At 47.6% G+C, this 23910-nt stretch overlaps 1 protein-coding gene across 1 annotated transcript in view; it reads left to right on the forward strand.

Annotated features, from left to right (window-relative positions):
• LOC309375794 (protein-arginine deiminase type-2-like) overlaps positions 1–23910 on the forward strand; it is a 55078-nt gene that overhangs the window by 18369 nt on the left and 12799 nt on the right. Inside the window, exons 7-10 of the mRNA XM_081921719.1 lie at positions 8710–8892; positions 11133–11236; positions 12737–12848; positions 13768–13875. Of these exons, the coding sequence (XP_081777845.1) occupies positions 8710–8892; positions 11133–11236; positions 12737–12848; positions 13768–13875 (507 nt within the window). The remainder of the gene's footprint in view (positions 1–8709; positions 8893–11132; positions 11237–12736; positions 12849–13767; positions 13876–23910) is intronic.

Here is a 23910-nt window from a genome sequence, read left to right on the forward strand (position 1 = left end):
GATGGCTTTTTCACGTCTGTCGTGTCGTCTCTTGCACACCTTTTCTCTATGCCTAAAATGTCCCCAACGCTGCAACCTTTCCTCATAAGGGAACCGCTCCATCCCCTTGATTGATTTGGCTGCCCTGTTCTGAACCTTCCTCGATATCCTTTTTGAAGTGAGGTGACCAGAACTGTCCACATTATGGCAAGTGTGGATGCACCATAGATTCACATGGGCAGTTTAATTTTGAGTTCCTTTCCTAATGAGCCCTGGAGCGTGGACAACATCCTGGCAGAAGACTCTCTGGGGGTTGTGCTATTCCTTTCCTCACTTTCCTGGGTGTTGACCGAGCCCCCTGTCTCTTCGGGACCACACAGCAGGGGGTCTGTCTCCCTCTTCCAGCTTCTCCGTCTAATTCAGAAGTTGGGTGGCCATCTGTCATGGAAGCATTGGTTGAGATTCCTGCATTGCAGCAGGTTGGACTAGATGAGACATAGGCAAACTCGGCCCTCCAGATGTTTTTGGGACTACAATTCCCATCATCCCTGACCACTGGTTCTGTTAGCTAGGGATGGTGGGAGTTGTAGTCCAAAAACATCTGGAGGGCTGAGTTTCCCTATGCCTGGACTTAGATGACCCTCGAGGGTACCTTTCTAACTCTGATTCTCTTCTTTCCCCCCTCCGCCGAGGCAGAAGAGGTGCATCTCTCGGCTTCTGTTAAATCCTTTGAAGACAGAGGTCTGGCTGAGTCGGGACGACATGGGGTTGTGGGGCCAACTCCCATCTCTTGCGGGGGCTCAGTTAGTGGCAGCACTCTGTCAAGAGCTTGGGTATAACCTTCGATGTTTCCTTTTCCATGGAGGCGCAGGTTGCAGCCACAGCACAGGTGGCATTTTCCCATCTCTACCGTATTAAGTAGTTGGTCCCTTACCTTTCTCGCCCTGATCTGGCCACAGTGATCCAGGTGACGGTCACCTCCGAGCTTGATTATTGTAACTCGCTCTACGCAGGGCTGCCCTAGAACCTCCAGCGGGTGCAGAATGCCGCGGTGAGGCTCCTTACGGGGTCCTTGCTGCGGAATCACATTCATCCAGTGCTTTACCAACAGCGCTGGCTCCTGGTGGAGTACAGGGTCAGGTTTAAGGTGCTGGTTTTGACCTTTAAAGCCCTATGCAGCCTAGGACTCATGTGCCTACGGGACCGCCTCTCCTGGTATGCCCCGCGGAGGACCTTAAGATCCACAAATGACAACACTTTGGAGGTCCCAAGTCACAAGGTGGTTAGATTGGGCTCAACTAGGGTCAGGGCCTTTTCAGTACTGGCCCCGAATTGGTGGAACGCTCTGTCACAAGAGACCAGGGCCCTGCGGGGCTTGACATCTTTCCGCAGGGCCTACAAGACAGAGCTTTTCCGCCTGGCCTTTGGTTTGGACTCAGTCTGACCCTTATGTTTCCCTCCCCTTATGGTTTTGATCTATGGGCTACTTTCAAAATGAGGCTACATTTTAACCTGTATTTTAAATTGGTCCCCCCCCATTATGTTTTTATTGTAATTTACCCACCCTGAGCCCGGCTCTGGCGGGGTATAAATAAATTTTATTATTATTATTATTATTATTAGTGAATAGGTGGCAAAATTTTAACCTCATCTCCCCCCCCACCTGAGAAAACACATGCACGTGTCACGTTAATTCTCGCACCTGCATCTCATTTGTAGCAAAGAGCAGCTTGGGAATAATTAGGCCTGATGGGTCGTCAACACATCTAATTAGAAAGGACCCCGGTGTCTTCAACATTCCAGTAGCTCCATTGGCGCCCAGGGACGGGCCCACCGACAACTCGCTGAAACCAGGCATTGCAATTGGAGCCGGCCGAGGGGAAGGGGCGGCATTCCCTGGCAAGGAGCTCCAGAGGGGCTTGTCAATCAGCCGCTAACTCTGTCTCTGTCAGGAGCTGCTCTCTGAGAGATCCTAGGGAAGCCAGCCAAGCTCAGTGGCCCGGGGTTACCTCTCGGTGTTCTTCCTAGGGAAGGAGGCTGGCTTTTTGCTTCTCTGAGCCGTGGAAGAATTAAATGGGTGATCTGGGTGAAGGCTCCCTAAAATCTCTGGCGAAGGAGCACAGCCCCCCCCCATCTGATGTGAAGCAGGGCAAAGAGGGAAGGGAGGAAACTTCTGAGCTCCCTCTTACTAACTTAAGGCTCGCCAGCTGGTGTTTTCATTGATATTTTCTTAAACTCTAGCTTGGCCAAAGTGGAGCAGAGATCACATTTAAGCAAATATTGGCTCATTCGATCTCATTTTTCTGTTAAGCTAAGCTACAAATGGCTAGTTGAAAGTGTTCTGGGCTTTGTTACTTCCGTGAACCCTTTTTCCAGAGTGCCTTAAAGGAAGGGTTGTAGCTCTGTGACATTCAGAAGATGCCACATCTCTAGAAAGGCACTCCCTGTCTGAAAACCTGGAGAGCAGCTGCAAGTCAGTGTAGGCACTGCTGAGCTACATGGTTTGACTTAGCAGAAGGCATTTTCTTACGTTTTAGAATCAGCCCTTCATTCAGCACAATGAGGACTAGAATCTTGAGAGGGGGAAAACATAGCTTAGTTGGAGGTCACTTGCTTTGTGTGCAGAATGTTCAATCTCTGACATCCCCTAATTAACGGAGGATTTTTCGATTGCAGACAAGGTGAAAGGACTCTTTTGGTCTGGGATTTTGGGCAGCAGCTGCTGGTCAGAGTTGGCAGCACTATTCTAGATGGACAAATAAATGCGAATTGGTATAAGATTGTGTGTGTGTGTGTGTGTGTGTGTGTGTGTGTGTGTGTGTAATGTTGGTATAAGAGATACCTATCTTATCTTATACCATCATAACACAAACACATATATAGACGTGGGTGGCGCTGTGGTCTCAACCACTGAGCCTAGGGCTTGCCGATCGGAAGGTCAGCGGTTCGAATCCCTGCGACGGGGTGAGTTCCCATTGTTCAGTCCCAGCTCCTGCCCACCTAGCAGTTTGAAAGCATGTCAAAATGCAAGTAGATTTCCATGCGCTGCTCTGGTTCGCCAGAAGCGGCTTAGTCATAACCCGGAAACTGTCTGAGGACAAATGCCGGTTCCCTCAGCCTATAGAGCGAGATGAGTGTGCAACCCCAGAGTCATCGGCAACTGGATCTAATGGTCAGGGGTACCTTTACACACACACACACACACACACACGCACACACACACACACAATGATATCTTCCCATGTAGATTGACAAAGGAGTCAGCTTGTATCCATCTAGACATTACGCAGAATAGACCCATTGAAATGAACAGACTGAAGTTAGTCATCATGTCCATTAATTTCAGTGGGCTTACTTTGAGCAGGGCTCAGTTGATGGCAATGCTCAGTGTTACAACTGAAGCCAACCTTTGGCGATCACCTCGTTTTACAGCGGCCACAAGACATTTGCTGCAGCCCATGACATCATCGCTCTGTTTGGCCTCCCCTAATCCCCAGGAGACATCTCTGCCCCCGACGTGCCTTGTTGTGTCTTTTATTGCTGGTTATAAAACCAGATTTGGTTACGGGGATGTTAGATGGGGCTAAAGAAGGGGGGGGCAGTGGAGAATGCTGCCTGTGTTGGAGAGGCCTGGCTGGTGGGATTTGCAGCAATATCCAAGGCAACATGATGACCAAGTACAACAATGCAATATCAATATAAACTCTTTATATAGTCTATATGGAACATTGAACAATCTGAGAAACCAAATAAACAGAAATCTTACAGATCTCTGAAAGTCACTAAATGTGCACTCTTGGTGGATTCTCTTGAAAACATAGAACCAAATAAACAGAAGTCTTATAAGTCTCTGAAAGTCTTTGAAGACTATGCAAGTCTCTGAAAGAAGCAATGGGTCAGATTCTTATCTGATGAAAACAAGCCGTAAAGCTTTGTTTTATGACGTCCAACGCTGCCAAAGTGGTCCACAAACAGACGTCGTGAACAGTGAGTTTTTGTACGTATATGCAGGTCATCGTTTCAATAATTCATTTGTAGTTTATGAAACATTTCTGTATCCTTCTGCTGTGCTGAAGAAGAATTCTACGAAACAGTGGGTTTATCCAGAATCACTGTTCACTGTGTCTGTTTGTGGACCACTTCGGCAGCATTGGGCGTCATAAAACAAAGCTCTGTGTTTTCAAGAGAATCCATCAAGAGTGCACATTTAGTGACTTTCAGAGATTTATAGGATTTCTGTTTATTTGGTGTCTCAGGTTGTTCAATGTTCCATATACACTATATAAAGAGTTTATATTGATATTGCATTGTTGTACTTGATCATCGTGTTGCCTTGGATATTACTGATAATTATTTGCAACACAGTGGTTTACCGTATTTTTTGCTCTATAAGACTCACTTTTTCCCTTCTAAAAAGTAAGGGGAATTGTGTGTGCGTCTTATGGAGCGAATGCAGGCTGCGCAGCTATCCCAGAAGCCAGAACAGCAAGAGGGATTGCTGGTTTCGCCGTTTAGCGATCCCTCTTGCTGTTCTGACTTCTGGGATTCAGAATATTTTTTTCTTGTTTTCCTCCTCCCAAAATTAGGTGCGTCTTATGGTCTGGTGCGCCTTATGGGGTGGAAAATACGGTAATTGTTTGGTTACTTATTGGTGGGATTTGCAGCCAGGCTGGGTGTGAGGTGGATGTGCCTGTCGAAAGGGGATGAGTGGAAGATCAGTCCCCAGAGCTGGCATCTATTCACCTATGGGGAAGGTCGTAGCTCACCAGTAGGACACCTGCTTTGCATGCAGAAGAGCCCAGGTTGGATCCCCAGCACCTCCAGGTGAGACTGGGAAGGATTCCTTGCCTGGTACCCTGGAGAGTCATTGCTGCCAGTTCGTGCAGACGATAATTGAGCTATACAGCTCAGCAATCTTAACTCAGTATAAGACAGCTTGTCTGTGTTATGTACTGAAGTTCTCACCCTGGGCCAGCAGGGGGATACTGTAGATAGTTCAGGTCCACATGTGCAAATAAGGGATCGAAAGTGACGTTCAGTGATTGGATAGTTACAGAAAGTTGTTACAGTTACGTTGTACTGGAGCTCTATATAAGCAGGCTGGCTGAACCCTTCAGTTCTGTTCTGTTCTGACCTGTGAATAAACAAGAGCTGTTTGGAGAATCACTGTGTCGTCTGATATGTTCACCCACAACTTAGCAGTCTGTATTCCTAAATCCTACTCAGAGCAGGTCCACTGAATGAATGGACCTACCTCACACAGTTGTTGTGGGGATTAAATCAGGGGCAAAGAGAAAACCATGTATACCACCTTGGGGCCCTCTGGAGAAAACAGTGGGATTGAAATGCAAAAATAAAAAGAAAATAAAATAAAGCTAGCCGAGTCTATTAACTGCAGCGGGTTTGCTTGAAATCAGGCTAGCTTTGGGTAGAGCCTGGAGTAATTCGCACTCCCCCCAAAAGACACATTTAATATTCTCCCCACCCCTCGCTTTTCCAGCAAGAAAATGTTGAGCTCAGAGTATCTCTCTCACATAAGTAAGCACTGAAATAATAGCTCCCTTTCAGAGAGCCCGCCTTTCTCCCTGGCCTCATAGACTCTGCTTGTTTTTGAGTCCTGAGGATCAATTGTTTGGCGTCTCTCAAGGGCATCAGAGTCTGGTGACTGGGTGAAAGCTAAGACCTCTCTGGCCAGGTTGCCAAATAACTGTTCCCCGGGATTGAGTTGCAGGACCTTGAATTCTGGACATTCTGGTTTCCGAGCCAAGCGTTCAATTAGCATATTAATTAGCTGGGTTGGGGGAGGGCAATGGAGTTGCCTTCACCTCCTCAGTGGATAGCAGGGTTGGGTGGGCTTGCTCCTTGGATGTCAGTTTTCTCGGACCCTGCCCAATCCCAATTCCCCCCCAAATCACAGAAAAGGAACTCATATTTGCACCTGGCCTTCACTAACCCGATGAAGATGTCGACCCAATGTGTGTCAGCCATGAAAAAGGCAAATTCCATGCTCCAGGGGTCATTGGGAAAGGAATTGCAAATAAAGCTTCTGATATCGTAATGACTTTTTACAAATCTTTGGTTCGGCCGCATTTGGAAGACCATGTACAGTTTTGGTTGCCTCGCGTCAAAGCGGATATGGCAGAGTTGGAAAAGGATGTGATTTTAATCTGTAATGCAAAAGATTTTCCCAGCCTGTTTTGGTTCCATGTGGATATTTGCATGCAAGGCTTAACATCTGTACATTTATTTGTCCTGGAAGGCAATACTTGATAATTGATATATAAAATCTCTCAATAAAGCTTGTAATATATATATATTTTAAGTTTCAGAAAAGGCTGCTAAAATGATCAAAGAGAGGATGGAGAAACTCCCCTGCGAGGATAGATTTGGGATTTTTAAATTAGATAAAAGTAAGCGGTGGCACAATAGAAGTTTATAAAATTGTGCACAGCACAGAGAAAGCGGTCAGAAAGGAGTCTTCCTCCTTCTCTCATAACACTAGAACTCAGGGATGTCCAAGGAAGCTGAATGTGGGAAGGTTCAGGACAGAGAAAAGGAAGCCCCTTTTCACGCAGCGCTGCGTTAACCTATGGAACTCCCTGCCTCAGGAGGCAGTGATGGCCACTAACTTGGATGGCAATAAAAGAGGATCAGACAAATTGATGGAAGAAGAAAGGGCTTTCGAAGGCTACTAGCCAAGATGGCTATGCTCTGCCTCCACAGCTAGAGGAAGCAATGGCTCTGAATCCCAGTTGCCGGAGACCACGGGAGGAAAGAGGCCTCTTGTGTTCGAATCCTGCTTGCAGGCTTCCTGTGAACATGATGCTGGTCTAGATACACTCCTGGCCTGATCCAGCAGAGTTCTTCTTCCTTACTTGTGTTGATCTCCGCTTTCTTTCCCGCCACAGATCCCTTCTTAAAATATATATATATATATATATATATATATATATATGCAGGTTTTGGTGTCCTCGGGTGTCTTCCCGTGTAAAAGTTGGGGTGTCTAGGCGACGTTTCGACGAGGTCTCACTCGTCATCTTCAGGCTGGTGCTTTCGGCTTCTTGTTACTGGAACAGAGCAGGATCTCAGTGTTTGAGTTCCTATAAATACTGTTGAGGGGGTGTGGTGTATAGCCTCCAATGTTCTGGGCAGAGAGGAAGTTCCCAGGCTAGTGTGCCTTTTCTTCTTTTGTTCCTTGAAAAGGCACACTAGCCTGGGAACTTCCTCTCTGCCCAGAACATTGGAGGCTATACACCACACCCCCTCAACAGTATTTATAGGAACTCAAACACTGAGATCCTGCTCTGTTCCAGTAACAAGAAGCCGAAAGCACCAGCCTGAAGATGACGAGTGAGACCTCGTCGAAACGTCGCCTAGACACCCCAACTTTTACACGGGAAGACACCCGAGGACACCAAAACCTGCATATATATATATATATATATATATTTGGTTTTTCAGATTAATATTTTACAATCCCATATCCAAGATACAACATAAAAACAAAATACCACAGAATCCACTGGCCTCCCCTCCTCCCCCTTTGTGGGTCCTACTGTTAATCATTTCCTCCTGCACCTTTTAGAATGATCCAAATCTTTTACCTCTCCGTTATATCCAAAATTCAACTTTAAACTGCAAGTGTTATTCCAACCCTGCTAATGATTTTAACTGCTTACAATGGTTTTTAAGATAAATTATAAAAATTTCCCCATTCCTTATTAAAATTTTGGTCTTCCTGATTTCTGATTCTTCCGGCCATTTTAGCCATTTCGGCATAATCCATCATCTTAATCTGCCATTCTTCTCTGGTCGGGACTTTATCTTCTTTCCATCCCTGAGCCAATAGCATCTGTGCAGCTGTGGTCGCATCCATAAATAGATTTCCACTGCATTGGGATTTCAGCACCTAGAATCCCTAAAAGAAAGGCTTCTGGTTTTTTTTTAAGAAAAAGTTATTTTAAGCATTTTTTTCAATTCATTATACAGTCATACCTCGGGTTACATACGCTTCAGGTTGCGCATTTTCGGGATACGGACGCGCCAAAACCCAGAAGTACCTGAACGGGTTACTTCCAGGTTTCGGTGCTCGCGCAGGCGCAAAGGCGCTAGATCGCGCTTTGCACATGCACAGACGCACCAAATCGCAACCCGCAGATGTGCAGATGCGGCACTGTGGGTTGCGAACGTGCCTCCCGCATGGATCACATTCACAACCCAAGCATCCATTGTATATCATTTCCCAAAATGCTTTTACTATCTGACATTTCCACCACATATGATAAAAGGTACCTTCTTTTGACCAGGGAGAAGAGTCGGCGGAAGAAGATTGGAAGAAATTTAAAGACTACTTACAGAAATATTGCAAAATTAATGAATGTTAGAATGATGTCGGATAGAAATTAAGTGGCTTCCAGCTGCAATGCTTTAAGAGCATATGGAAAAAAAGGTTTAGAAATAGGTTAAAATTTATTGATAAGGATTTGCTGAACTAACAATTTGAATTGGAATACAAAAAAGGGAGGTACGAGGAGGTCTGGGAAATAAGTTAATGGAAAATAAGTAATGGAAACTTTATGTGTTTTTAATTATTTACATTTTTGTATTTTTGTTATTTTTTATTTTTATTTTTATTGTATTACTATTGAAAACTTTAATAAATATTCTTTAAAAAAAATAAAAATAAAAGGTACCTTCTTTTTCCTTACATTTCCAACATATATTTGACCCGCAGATCCCTTCTTTGGCCAGCGCTACATCCACGTCCTGGGGCCACGGAAGCTCTTCCACGTTGTGAAATACACAGGGGGGTCTGCAGAGATGGAATTCTTTGTCGAGGGTCTCCGCTTCCCAGACGCCGGCTTCGACGGTCTCGTCACCATCAACGTCAGCCTGCTGGAGCCAGTCGCTGAGGTTCGGCCAGAGAAAGAGGGGTGGGTTGGTGGGTGTAGTGGAAGCAGTGGAGATGCTTTCATCCTGCAAAGAGGATGCTTCAAATAATACTTTTTTTTATTATATGCCTCCTTCCGACAAAATACTAAAACACAAAAAGGCCTCGAACATTAAAAACCTCCTTGTATAGAGCTGACTTCAGGTGACTTCTAAAAGTCAGGGAGATGTTTATTTCCTTGACATCTGACGGTAGGGCATTCCTTTTTTTATATAATAAAGTTTATTAGATGTTCACAAATTTAATGTATAAAATTCAGTGTTACGTAAGGTTCCCATTTGGGCTGGTTATTACAATTTTAAAGACCACCTCGAGTGCTGCTTTTAAGCAAAAAGGCTTTGAAACGTCAGCTACAGAATGTTGATCGACAGCGCAACGCCGCGAGGGAAGTGAAAGGTCTGTGTGGGTAAGGAAGCTGGTGTGGCAGGGCAGGGTGTTAGTCTGATATTTATTGTATTCACAGCCCACCTTTCTTCCTCCCAAGGAGCTCAGGCACATGGTTCTCCTTCTCCTAAGTTACTCCCCACAACAACCCTGTGAGGTAAGTTAGACTGAGGGCCAGAGGCTTGCCCAAGGCCACTCAGCGAGCTTCATGGCCGAGTAAGGGGGATTCGAACCCTGGTTTCTCCCAGCACTCTAACCACTATGCCATGCTGCTAAAAACAACAGTATGCAGCCCAGTTAGCAAGCAGCTAATGGAAGTTGTTGCTTTCAGGCAGCCAAAAGCCGTCCCTCCTCCTGGCCACTGGTATGGTGTAACTGCAGAAGGAGCTGCTGATGTTTGGGCTCGACACTTCACTTCACACTGTTAATGTGCCAGTTTTCCCTTGGCAGGTGACGGGTTCGCTTTCAAGTTTCCCTTTTCTCTTTGTCTGCTGCTTCAGCCACAAAGAGGCTGCTTGGTGTGTGAATCTCTCTCGCTGCCTCTCCCGCCCCCTTCCCACCTGCCTCTTCACCCCCACCCCAACAAAGCAACACGAATTGGGGGCCGCTAGAAGAAAAGGCCAGCTTTAAATTAAGCTGGACGGCCTTCTCATGTTCTCTCACTCGCCTGCTGGAATGCTGCGCATGACTCTCATGGGGCCTGCAACTTCTATTAGCCACCTGCTAATCTGGCTAGGGATCCCTAATGGATCTGTGTTTTGCCTTCTGCTTCCTTGCCCCAGCAGACCTTTCTCTTCCCTCACAGAAGCTGTGCTGTTGATCAACATCCCGTAGCTGCCTCTGTTTCTCTGGGCAGCCAGTTTTTAAAAACAAAGGGCTGCCTTGTTTAATGGATTGGTGGCTTTTTATCACCAGTGCATTCTGCAACATTTCATTGTTGCAATAAGAGGGTATTTAGCTGACCCAGAAACTCCAGCGGGTGCAGAATGCCGTGGCGAGGCTTCTTACAGGGTCCTTTCCACGGGATCACATTCATCCAGTGCTTTACCAACTGCACTGGCTCCCGGTGGAGTACAGGGTCAGGTTTAAGGTGCTGGTTTTGACCTTTAAAGCCCTATGCAGCCTAGGACCCACGTACCTACGGGACCGCCTCTCCTGGTATGCCCCACGGAGGACCTTAAGGTCCACAAATGAAAACACTTTGGAGGTCCCAAGTCGCAAGGTGGTCAGATTGGTCTCAACTAGGGCCAGGGCCTTTTCAGTACTGGCCCCGACTTGGTGGAACGCTCTGTCACAAGAGACTAGGGCCCTGCGGGACTTGACATCTTTCTGCAGGGCCTGCAAGACAGAGCTGTTCCGCCTGGCCTTTGGTTTGGACTCAGTCTGACCCTTATGTTTCCCTCCCTTTTTGGTTTTGATCTATGGGCTACTATTAAAATGAGGCTGCATTTTAAATTATATTTTAACCTGTATTTTAAATTGGTTTGTTTTTAAATTTTTTAATTTTAATGTCATTTTACTGGTGTTAGCCGCCCTGAGTCCGGCTCTGGCCGGGGAGGTATAAATAAAAAATTATTATTATTATTATTAACCCATGCACCGTTCTGTTTCACCAGTTGTTCTGAGATGCAACTAGCCAGGGTGGTTCTCTGCTACCATGGCTGGAAGCAGCAATCCTTCTGAATACCAGTCCCTGAAAAAGAGCAGAAAGTTCTTCCTAATGTTTAGTCAGAACCTCCTATCTTGTAATTTCGATCTGTTGGTTTGGGTCCTGCCTTCTGGAGTAGCAGAATACAAGCTGGCTCCATCTTTCTTCCAGGGTATTCCACAGACCCCAATTTTCACAGACACCGTAGTCTTCCGGATTGCCCCATGGATCATGACCCCAAACACTTTGGCGCCAGTCAACGTTTTTGTCTGCAGGTAAGGTGTCAGAAAAGGAGGAGGCGTTGGAACTTAACAGGAGATGTTTTGAATGCTGCGCTGGGATTGAATTTGTAAAACCAGCTTTTGCATCCTGAAACTGGGCTGGGGTTCAGGTTCTGTCTGTGGTGGGTTTCTTTTTCCAAAAACTAAGCATTCGACAGCAACGAGGGAGATGCAACAAACAGCAGCTAATAGTATAAAAGGAGAAACATTTTATTATGACAATCACTGATGTTTAATGCAAGTGCCATTTAATGACACTTTACAAAAGGACGAGGTCAGGAAGACATTCGACCCAGTTCGCATTGTAAAACAAATCTCCCTAATTCTCACAGCTCCGAATTTTGCAGTGAAGTTCCCTAACCAAGTTGTGTGTACAAAAAAAAAACAAAAACCATACACTGGTGCAAAATGTAAATGAATATCATACAAGAATGTGCTGCAGTTAGGGGAAATTGCTTTGCAAAATGTGTATTTACAAGAAGTTCAAAGTGCAGACTGACGTGTGTGCGTTAGGAGAAATTCTCCCTAAAAAGCTGATGAATTTTGATGAATTGTTATTAAAAAGAAAATCACTAGCTGGTGCGGGAAGGTGGAGAACTGAAGGTAAGGTTTGAAAAAAGTTAGAAACCGAAATCAACTGTAGGCATCATGCCAGGTGGTCTGGAAGGCAGTAGTGGGAGAAAAGGGAGAAAAGGCAGAATTGTTTGTGATATCCGGGGGTAGCCTCTTGGCAGGGGCTTTGTCAATTTCAGGGGAGAGGAACATCTGCAGCACTCCAGATGTTGCTGGACTCCAGCTCCCATCACTATCCCTTAAGTCATGCTGGCTGCTGGGAGTCCAATGACACTTAAGGGGCCACAACTTCCCTGTCCTTGAACCCAGACCCTCACTTACCTTTGTTGCCCATACCTACGCACCTCAAACACTTGCCTTTATTACCTGCAGCTACCCCTTTCACAGGGACGCGGGTGGTGCTGTGGGTTAAACCACAGAGCCTAGGACTTGCCGATCGGATGGTTGGCGGTTCGAATCCCCGCCACGGGGTGAGCTCCCGTTGCTCGGTCCCTGCTCCTGCCAACCTAGCAGTTTGAAAGCACGTCCAAGTGCAAGTAGATGAATAGGTACCACTCCGGTGGGAAGGTAAACGGCGTTTCCGTGCGCTGCTCTGGTTCGCTAGAAGCGGCTTAAGTCATGCTGGCCACATGACCCGGAAGCCGTACGCCGGCTCCCTCGGCCAATAAAGCGAGATGAGTGCCGCAACCCCAGAGTCGGCCACGACTGGAGTTTACCTTTACCCCTTTCACAGCTCTGCCTCCTTTTAATGGGGAACCTGGGGTACCCAAAGATGTTACCAGCTCTCATCATCTCTGACCATTGTCCATCTGGAGGGGCACAGCTGTTCCCCAGCCCTGCTCTGTGGAATCCACCCCACCCCACTTTCAAGCTGGCCATGAAAGCATCCTCAGTTAACCCATCTTTGTCCTCCCCTGTCAGTGTGAAGGATAATTACCTCTTCCTGAAGGAGATCAAGAACTTGGTCAGCAAAGCTAACTGCAAGATGTCGGTCTGCTCACGGTATATGAACCGAGGGGACCGGTGGATGCAGGTGAGTGGGTTGTCAGTCTTGAACCCTGGGGAGCCGTTGCTGCCAGCCAGTGTGGGCAATACCAAGCTACTTGGGCCAACGACATGACCCAGCCTAAAGCTCCCGATCCACGATTCTGCCCACATTTCCTGAACTGCAATATCCCAGGTTTTCAGTAAAGGTAAGCTGTAAGAAGAGATCTGCTGGATCAGGCCAATGGCCTATCTGGTCCAGGATCCTGTTCTTACAGTGGCCAACCAGATGCCCATGATGGGAAACCCAGGATTCGAACACAAGAGCAATTCTCCCCTCCTGCAGTTCCCAGCAAATTAGAATTTGGAAGCATTGCTGTCTCCAACTGCAGAGGTAGAGCATAGTCCTCGCGGCAAGTAGCCACTGACAGCTTTCTCCTCCTCCGTGAATTTGTCCAGTCCTCTTGTAAAGCCATCCAAGTTGGTGACCCCGTCCTGTGGGAGAGAGTTCCGCAGTTTAACTCCATGCTGCACAAAGAAAGACTTGCTTTTCTATGCCCCTGAATCTCCCGACATTCAGCTTCATCGGATGTCCTTGGTTTTAGCTGTGGGCTCCCAGCTTCCTGGCAGGATGCATGTTTAGCAGGCAGAATTTTTATTTTGGAGGGGGGGGGAGGAAATGATTTCTATTCCCAGCGGGTCATTAAGGAACTGAGCTTGCTAGATTAAAGCAAAGCTCTTTGTGAGGAGGCAGCTCTGCAATCTAATGTTACAAAAGTTGGGCGAGTCCCCCTCTTTGGCAAGAGCCCATGGGTTCCAGGCCCTCACCCAGGGTCTATGTTCCTTCGGAGAATTGAGACACGGCAGAGATTGTCATAGCTTTAAGAAATATGGTTCATTCACCTATTTACACCTTCAGTCTGCCTGGAGGTAGTCCAGATCTTGCTGATTTCTCTTTTCCTCTGCAGGATGAGATTGAGTTTGGCTACATCCATGCCCCCCACAAGGGCTTCCCGGTGGTCCTGGACTCCCCGAGGAACGGAGGCCTCGAAGACTTTGCTGTGAAAGAGATTTTGGTAAGAGCATCCTCTTCTTACCCCCAGTACCACAACATGTGATTTATCCTGAATTCCCTTGCGCGAAGGAAGTTTTACTAAGGCAAGGTCTGCTCTCATCTGCCTTGCCATCCCAAACATGCATCCTGCCAGGAAGGCAGACTATGCTGGACTAGATGGGCTATTGCTCTGATCCTGGCAAAGAGCAGAGCCACACTGTCTGTTGGACGCACATCCAGCACACTTTTAAAGCACATAATTTCCATAAGGACCTAAGGAATGCCTGCAGGATCAGGCCAATAGCCCATCTAGTCTAGCATCCTGATCTCACAGTGGCCTGCAGGAAACCCACAAGCAGCACAAGAGCCCTTTCCGCTACTAGGGTTTCCAGGAACTCATATTCAGAAGCTTCACACTGCAGAGGCACAGCACGACCATCGTGGATAGTGACCACTGATAGCTTTAACTTCCTCCGTGAATTTGCCCAACCCTCTTTTAAAGCCATCCAAGTTGGTGTCCCTCCCTGCCTCCTGTGGAAGTGAGTTCCACAGTTCAACTATACTGTTGTTTGGCTCCCATCTCCCGTCCTCATCCCTGACCCCTGGGCCCTGCTGGCTGGGGCTGAAGGGAGTCAGAATTCTGCAGCATCTGGAGGCCAGCCCATTAGCTATCCCCTTGTGTGTATGGCAGGGGGGCCAAATGTGGGCATCGGAACTCCAGAAGGGTGATGTTGACCCTGTGTGATGGGGGCCAAGCCTAGAGCCCCTCCAGAGCCCCCACTGCACCCCGCCTTGTGTGCTCTTCGCTGGGGAGAGAGTGCAGCAACGGAAAGGGCAGAAACGATTAAGGGTGTCTGGGAGCAGCAGGAACCTGCTGGGTCAGTCACCTGAAAAGAAATGGGTTTTTAATGCTGCTGTTTCGCTCTGCGAGATCACGCTGCCTTCATCTGCTCTGTTCCCCTTGGAAGGGGCAGAGCAAAGACACTGGAGGATGCAGCACAGCTGGACTGCATCATCTCCCCTGTTGCTTCCCGGCCCCCTAAAAGCACCAAGATTCCCCTTTTCTTTTTAAAGTTTTTATTATTTTATTTTGACAAAGTAATAATCATAAATAAATGAGAATAAAAATGTGCACCCCACCACCGAGACCATTCCATTGTAACTTATCCAACTTCCCAAAATTTCAACACCTCCTGTGATGGTTTGACCCCTTTCTATTTTAACAGTACAGTGGTACCTCAGGTTAAGTACTTAATTCGTTCCGGAGGTCTGTACTTAACCTGAAACTGTTCTTAACCTGAAGCACCACTTTAGCTAATGGGGCCTCCTGCTGCCACTGCGCCACCGAAGCACGATTTCTGTTCTCATCTTGAAGCAAAGTTCTTAACCTGGAGCACTATTTCTGGGTTAGCGGAGTCTGTAACCTGAAGCGTATGTAACCTGAGGTACCACTGTACAAATTCTACAAGCACCTTCCACATCTCCTCGAAATCATTTCTTCTGTGCATTCCCCATCTTACCTTAATGGCACTTGTCAGTTTATCATTAATAGTTATATCCCATACCTCTTTATACCAGTCTTCCATTTTATATTCTGCTTGCCCCTTCCACTTCCTAGCTATCATAATTCGTGCAGCTGTCAATAAATTTGTGAGCAAGTCCTTCATAGCCTGTGAACCTTCCACCCCATTGTAAATTGATAATAATGCTACCTCTGGACTTTTGGTCAGCTTTAACCCAGTGATTTCTGTTATCTCCTTAAACACGCTTTGCAAAAAAAAAAAATATGTACATGTTTACACCACTACCTCATGTGAACATAATTCCCTGCTTCCTTGCATCCCCTCCAACATAACACCGAAAAGATTCTCCTTTTCTGTTTCCTTACAGTGAATAGAAATCAGGGGTCTGCAGTGGTCCCTCTAAGGCATCCCTTGACTCGTTTTTTGAAAAGGCCCAAATTAACTGATAGGAATCTGCCTCATATCGGGTCAATCCATCTAGCACAGTATTGTCTGCACTGACTGACAGCAGCTCTCCAGGGTCTCAGATAGGGAGTGTCTTCCCAGCCCTACTTGGAGATGCTATGGACTGGACCTGGGACCTTCTACATGTAAACCAGGTGCTCTACTGCCCTGTTGTGGCCCTTTTATTAAAAGTAAAGCCAAGGTTCTAGTCCTCAATGGTTTTGCAATAAAGAGCTGACTTAAACAGCACCATAGGAGCTGCCTTTATACCCTTGGTCCACTTAACTCAGCATTGCCTACATTGGCTGGTAGTGGTTCTCCAAAGTTTCAAGTCTTTTCTGGCCCTACCTGGGGACAGAGCCTGGGACCTTCTGCATGCAAAGCAGATGCTTTTGTATCACTCAGTTTTACAGCCCTTTACCTTTTGGATCAACGGCAGCTCAGAAGGGCACTCCAGGCCTTCTTGCTTTGGGATCGCACATGCCTTCAGTCGGAGAACATAAGGGCATAGTGGACAGCCTCTTCTCACAAGGCCCCAAAGCAAAACCAGCAAGCAGGATTCAACCACAAGAGCTCTCTCCCCTCTTGCCCTTTCCAGCAACTGGCGTTCAGAAGCATTTAATGCTGTATTGTTTTTAAGACTCGATTGGGAGCTGCCCAGAGTGACTGGGGAAACTCAGCCAGATGGGCAGGGTATAAATAAATTATTATTATTATTATTATTATTATTATTATTATTATTAATTTACTGCCTCCAAATGCAAAGCATGGTCATTGGGCTAGTAGGCATTGACAGCCATCTCCCCTCCATGAATTTGCCTGATGCCCGAATCCCTTTTTTTAAGCCATCCAGGTTGATGGCCATTTCTGCCCCCTGCAGGAGTGAGTTCCGCAGTTTAACTCTGTGCTGCACAAAGAAGGACTTCCTTTCATACATCCCGAATCTTCCATCCAACGTTCGGTTTCATTGGCTGTCCACCAGTTATTCTGTTACACTCTTTCCTTCCTGGGCATAATTTTATCACGTTGCCCCTTTTTCTCTAAAGTCGCAAACGCTGAAGTCTTTCCTCCTAGGGGAGTCTCCCTTTTCTGAACCGCTTCCACATCTCCAGGATCCCTTTAGAGGTGAGCGTCAAGAATGGGCGAGGCATCTAAAAACTGTCCCCTCTTGCCGGACAGCCCACTGACGGCTTGCGTCAAGCAATGTCAGCCAAGGACAGGCAGGAGTCCTTGCCAGCAGCGAATCAGAAAAGTGGGCAGGGTGAGGGCCGAACCTTTGGCAACCCCTTAACCTCATTGGACGCCAAGTCTAGATTCGCACCAGCAGATCTGGTCTGTGTGTGTCCTTCTAGCCTCTCGTGAGATGTCTGTACCCCTGAAATTTGGAGGGTGCCTGGGCACCAGTCTGCCTTGCCGCTGGGCGCCACCTCGCGTCGCTGGTAACCGGAGACGGGAGCGCGGAGCGCTGCTGGCACCCCTCTCATGGTCCGCGCCCGCCTCAGAGAAGGTTAATCGCTTTTAAACATGGTGAGATCTATCATTTATCATGCCTCGAATGAGTACAGCCAGTCCTGGATTTGTCATGCAGGAAAGGAATACCACGTTGATCTCTGGCTCTTACTTTGCAAATATATATATAAATATATATGCAAGCAATCACCCCTCTAAAAGGGGGGTGGAATAATAGCATTTAGAAAAGCAATTTTGGACTCTGGAGCGAGCTGGACGTATTGTATTCCAATTGTTTGCTTTGAAGCCTACTCTATTCCGCCTCCTATCTTTTCCAATCTCATTTTCCAGATGGGACACTTTAGCCAAATATTCTCGCCCCCTTCTCCAGCAAGGCACACGTGGCCATCCATAAGCCCTTTGTGGGGCTTAATGGAAAAACTGAGAGGCGGGAGAAATTATTTCTCTGCGCAGATGGTCCCTTCTGAGCCATTATAGGAATGGAAACTGGGATCTTTCCCGAAGGACCTTTCCTAGAAGCGGCAAAGTAGCTAGAATCTCAAAGCGTCTCAGTGAAAAGTCGCGGAATTGTGGAGTTTCTAGAAATTGGTGTTCGCAATTGATGCTGCCTTCAATTGCAGGGCAGAGCTGGCTAGTAGCCCTCGCTAGCCCTCTCCTCCTCCCTGAATTTGTCCAGTCCTCTTTTAAAGGCATTGGCGTTGGTGATTATCACATCCTCCTGTGGGAACAAGTTCCCACAGTTTAGCTCTGTGTTATGTGAAGAAGTCCTTTCATAATTTTATCAGCCCTGAATCTGCCAACATTCAGCTTCAGTGGAGTTCTCTTATTATGAGAAAGGAAGAAAGCATTTCAACTCCTCTATCGCGTCACCTCTTAGTTGCCTTTTTTCTGAACTAATAAGTCACAAACACCGCAACCTTTCCGTCCCGTTGATCATATTGCTTGCACTTAACTGGGCCTTTTCCAGCTCTGCCATCTCCTTTTTGAGGCAAGGCCTTGGGAGCCGTGGGTTTTGGAATCACCCCACCCCTCGGCAGCAAAGTTTCAAGTCTCCAATCCCCCATGAGCGTGAAGAGGAATGAGAAGAAGGCTCCGTCCCATCACCTCCCGAAATTAATTGCCTCTCCGCCATTTAGGGGAAGCAAGTGGAAACCCAGCCGCTAACCCAATACATCCTCATTCCTGCATAAATCATCCTTATGGCAGCCTCCCTCTCCCCACTGTGCCCACCAGAAATGGTGCCCTCGGGGCATGCGCAGAAGGACGCTGCAGTCTTCTCTATCCACAAAGCGAGTCTCCCAAGCATAAGATAAACAAGGGCTGTGATGGTTCAGGAAGCTGCTGCAAGAGATGGGGTGCCAGGAGTCTGCCCCACTTGGTCAGCTGGTGTCGACTCCTTGGGGTGCCCCCTCTTCCCTACCTTATTGTTTTGTTGTTTTTGTTTTAATTCTTTAGTAAAGGTAACGGGAGCCCTGACCATTAGGTCCAGTCGTGGCCGACTCTGGGGTTGTGGTGCTCATCTCGCTTTATTGGCCGGGGAAGCCGGCGTACAGCTTCCGGGTCATGTGGCCAGCAGGACTAAGCCGCTTCTGGCAAACCAGAGCAGCACACGGAAACACCGTTTACCTTCCCGCCGGAGCGGTACCTATTTATCTACTTGTACTTTGACGTGCTTTCAAACTGCTAGGTTGGCAGGAGCAGGGACCGAGCAACGGGAGCTCACCCCGCCGCGGGGATTCGAACCGCCGACCTTCTGATCGGCAAGTCCTAGGCTCTGTGGTTTAACCCACAGCGCCACCTGCGTCCCTATTCTGTTTATTCTGTGAACAACCTTGTGATCTTGTAATGAAGGGTGATGTATGCGTTTAAAACATCAACATCATCATCATCATATACCCGTGAAGTGTTGCTGCAAAATTTCTCTGAAAAGATGTATGTGATGCCTTATTCAGTGATTTTTTGAAGAAGCACAGGCAAAAGTAAAATGTCCATAGAAAGACAGGAAGCTGGGTTATACTGAGCCAGGGCCTTGGGTCCACCTAGCTCAGAGCTGTCCACACAGACTGGCAGCAGCTCTCCAGCGTTTCAGGGAGGGAGTCTTTGCCAGCCCTACTTAGAAGGTGTCAGGATTGAACCTGGGGCCTTCTGCAGGCCAAGCAGGTGCTCTGCCGCTGAGCTGTGGCCCCTCCCTGCTTGGAAATGCTGCCAGCATTGATTGAAACGGGGGCCTCGTCCGCCACGCAAAGCAGGGGCTATACCGCTGAGTCACAGCCCTGTCCGAAAACAACTGTGCAATGATTGTAAATCTCACCAAGACAACTGATTAAAAGTTTCTGACATATTTATTTCACAAAATTTATGCACTGCTTGATTGTAAAAGCGGGGGGGGGGGGGCTCAACACAATTATCCATCAGAATAACGAACAACAACCATTCAATGCATGCAGAAAGTCACAAATTTGCAAGAGCAGAATGTGCCGGGGTGTTTTGTTTAGTTTTTGAGGTTGTTTCGGGATTTAACACAACATCTCTCGACCCAGCTCCACCCAGGCAGATCCCCTTATTAATGCCATTTAGTGGCCTTCGCCTCCCCTCCAAAATCATCCAGTCCTTGGGCTCCAGCGATGCAGCTGGCATGCTGCCCCCTTGCCAGGGAGGCTTTTGCAGCCCTCCCCATACCACGAATTCGTAAGATGGCATCGCAATTGGCTACGGCCACGAGGCTGCCCCAGTTATCCTCGGACAAGCAAAACAGGCCTTTGCAGTCAGGATTATTGAATGACGGAGGATTAAGGCGATGAAACAGATACCCTGAGTCATTCTGAAATCTATTTGGAGGTAGGATTCATACTGGGAGCTCTGGTAACGTTATCCAGGCAAAAGACGCTGCGCTTTCTCTGGTGGCTTCCTGGCCACTCCTACCCACCCGCCATTCCGAGCCCACAAGGCCTTTAAGGAAAAGAGACGTTTTGTCGAAGGACATCACAGGGAAGGAATCCCAGTTCTTTCCTGGCCTTGGGATGAAGCCGTCAAGCTGTCGTCGGCCGCAACTTTGCTTTCTCCTTGGCCGGGTTGGCGCAATCGCCGAAGCATCTTCTGGCAGGAAGAAAAGGGGCCCTTCTGCGATGCGCTTCGTTGCACCGCCCGGTAACCTAATCGCGGAGATGGGATTACACCTTGCAAAGTAGGTTCAAACAACCTAATATCCTGCCAGGCCGTTTTTCAGTGCCAAGTCTCATTGAAACCTAGACCCTTTTTGTCATTCCTTTCCATCTTTCCTGCTCTGAATCCCTGTTCTCCTTTTTTAAAAACATAAGAAGAGCCCTGCTGGATCAAGTCCAAGGCCCAGCTGGTTCATAATAATAATAATAATAATAATAATAATAATAATAATAATAATAATATTTATACCCCACCCATCTGGCTAGGTTTCCCCAGCCACTCTGGGAGGCTTCCAGCACATAAAAAAACATAATAAAATGACAAACGTTAAAAACTTCCCCATACAGGGCTGCCTTCAGATGTCTTCTAAAAGTTGTGTAATTCTTTATCTCCTTGACATCTGATGGGAGGGTGTTCCACAGGACAGGTGCCACTACCAAGAAGGCCCTCCACCTGGTTCCCTGTAGCTTCACTTCTTTCAGGGAGGGAGCCGCCAGAAGACCCTCAGAGCTGGACCTCAGTGTCAGGGCTGAACAATGGGGATGGAGACGCTCCTTCAAGTATACTGGGCCAATGCTGTTTAGGGCTTTAAAGGTCAACACCAACACTTTGAATTGTGCTCCAAAAAAAAAAAAAAAAAAAGTTTATAAATCTGTCTCTTAAATCATTCCTGTCCTAATCCCTTTTGGCCTTTCTTCAGCCTCAGACGTTGACCCATGTTAAATTGCTGTATACAAGCAGCACATGGGTGGCACTGTGGTCTAAACCATTGAGCCTCTTGGGCTTGCTGATCAGAAGATTGGGGGTTCAAATCCCTGTGACGGGGTCAGCTCCCATTGCTCTGTCCAAGCTCCTGCCAACCTAGCAGTTTGAAAGCACGCCAGTGCAAGTAGATAAATAGGTACTGCTGCGGACGGAAGGTAAATGTTGTTTCCGTGCACTCTGGTTCCCGTCACGGTGTCCCGTTGCACCAGAAGCGGTTAGGTCATGCTGACCACATGACCCAGGAAACTGTCTGTGGACAAATGCCGGCCTCCTCAGCCTGAAAGCAAGATGAGGGCCTCACCCCATAGTCGCCTTTGCCTGGACTTAACCGGCCAGGGGTCCTTTACCTTTTACTTTTATACAAGCAGAGCATTTGTGTGTATTCACCAGCAGTGTGTTGGGTGTCTCAGGACTAGATCAGTTACTCCTCTCCTTTTCTACTTAGAGAAGAGGCAAGGAAGAGGTGAGAACAATAGATAGAATCTTCTGCAGCCCAAACTCTGGGACGCAGGTGGCGCTGTGGGTTAAACCACAGAGCCTAGGACTTGCCGATCAGAAGGTCAGCGGTTCGAATCCCCGCCACGGGGTGAGCTCCCGTTGCTCGGTCCCTACTCCTGCCCACCTAGCAGTTCGAAAGCACGTCAAAGTGCAAGTAGATAAATAAGTACCGCTCTGGTGCGAAGGTAAACGCTGTTTCCGTGCGCTGCTCTGGTTCGCCAGAAGCGGCTTAGTCCTGCTGGCCACATGACCCGGAAGCTGTACGCCGGCTCCCTCGGCCAATAAAGCGAGATAAGCGCCGCAACCCCAGAGTCGGTCACGACTGGACCTAATGGTCAGGGGTCCCTTTACCTGTCCACATGGGTCTATCAAATCCAAACTCCTCTTCTTCTTCGCACAAATTTCATGGAGTAGAGGGGTGAGCTCAGTTGGTTAGAGCATGGTGCTGATAACACCAAGGTTGCAGGTTTTGTCCCCGCATGGGACAGCATAAATTCTGCATTGTGCAGGGGGTTGGGTGAGATGAACCTCAGGGTCCCTTCCAATGCTACAATTCTGTGATGGCTACAGGCCACCATGGCCGTCCTCTGCTTCCACAGTCAAATGCAGCTGGAAGCCACAGGAGTGGAGAGGGCTCTTGTGCTCAGATCCTGCTTACAGTTTTTCCACAGGCAACTGTCAGAAGAGGATGCTGGGCTTGTTGGGCTGTATGATGCAAGGACTTATGGGAGTTGTAGTCCAAAACAGCTGGAGGGCATATTGAGGGCTCTTGTCCTGAAGTCAGTGTGGGACCTTTTAAAAATAAAAATCCACAAATTTCCATATGTGTTTCTCTCCCTCCCCCAGCCAACCTCTCCCCCCTCCCCTTCAAACATCTCCTTTTCCTTTTTGGGCAGAGATTTTTGAACTGCCAAATTGCAGATTCCCTCTCTGTCACTCGTAAATCTTCCTGGTGCTGACTTGAATCCATGACATCTTATCCCTGCAAGACAGCTGGTCCCCCAGCAGTTGGTGGCTACCGGCTTTCAGCACTGCAAACCTCCACATACACGCAGACATACACACCCCAAAAACTGAAGAATGATATGTTCGAGTCTCGGGGAAGAAGGCAGGTGGGCCAGAGATGCTTCCCTGGGTGCTGAGACATCGTTTGAATTGGTGGCCTCTGTGAAAAGTTCATGGAAGGGCCGTAGCACAGCGTGGTACTAGGGGCACCTGCTTGGCATGCAGAAGGTCCCCGGTTCAATCCCCGCTGGCAGCATCTCCAGGTGGGTCTGGAAATCTCCCCTGCCTGGAACCCTTGAGAGCCATTGCTGAAAGTCAGTGTAGGCAACATTGAGCTAGAAGAACCAATAGGTTTGATTCAACGTGTTGTAAACAAAATCTGCCCTTCTTCCCTTATGGTGTATCGAAGAGCCTGTATAGAGTCCTTAAGTGGGTTCCCTATTGGTAGGAGAAAATAACAGAGGCCAACCAGAGAATATTGAGAAGCAAAGCAGCTCATAAGCCTGATCTTTATTGATCTGTTGCAACAGGGTGCTCCACTCACACGCAGGAAAGGAGGAGGACCCAGAACAAAGGTGTGCCTGCCGTTTTATAGACATTTTAAATTCCTTGCCCTGGAGCTCAAGACCACCCCTCCATACATCATACATACATCACAGAAGGGGTATAACCCAAGACCACCCCCCACAAACATCATTGCCTTTCCTGGTAGTCTGGCCATTCCTTTGAGATGGTGATTTCCCAATTCCTGAGACAATGGGAAGGCTCCCTCACCCCCTCCCTCCTTGCAGAGAAAACATTTGGTCAGTTTGGGAGTTAAAATGGTTCCAGGTTGGTCTTCCTGTGCTGATCTATGTATGTACGTGCTTGGTTGGTACATTTACGAACATTTATTATAAATGCGAGAGCCAGTGTGGTGTAGTGGTTAAGAGCGGTAGTCTCGTAATCTGGAGAACCGGGTTCGTGTCTCCGCTCCTCCACATGCAGCTGCTGGGTGACCTTGGGCCAGTCACACTTCTCTGACATCTCTCAGCCCCACTCACCTCACAGAGTGCTTGTTGTGGGGGAGGAAGGGAAAGGAGATTGTTAGCCGCTTTGAGACTCCTTAAAGGGAGTGAAAGGCGGGATATCAAATCCAAACTCTTCTTCTTCTTCTTAAATTTTATTATTACAAAAGTAAGGCTGCTTCC

Source organism: Podarcis melisellensis (assembly GCF_964234715.1).
Source record: "Podarcis melisellensis genome assembly, chromosome: 8".
Classification (NCBI taxonomy): Eukaryota; Metazoa; Chordata; class Lepidosauria; order Squamata; family Lacertidae; genus Podarcis; species Podarcis melisellensis.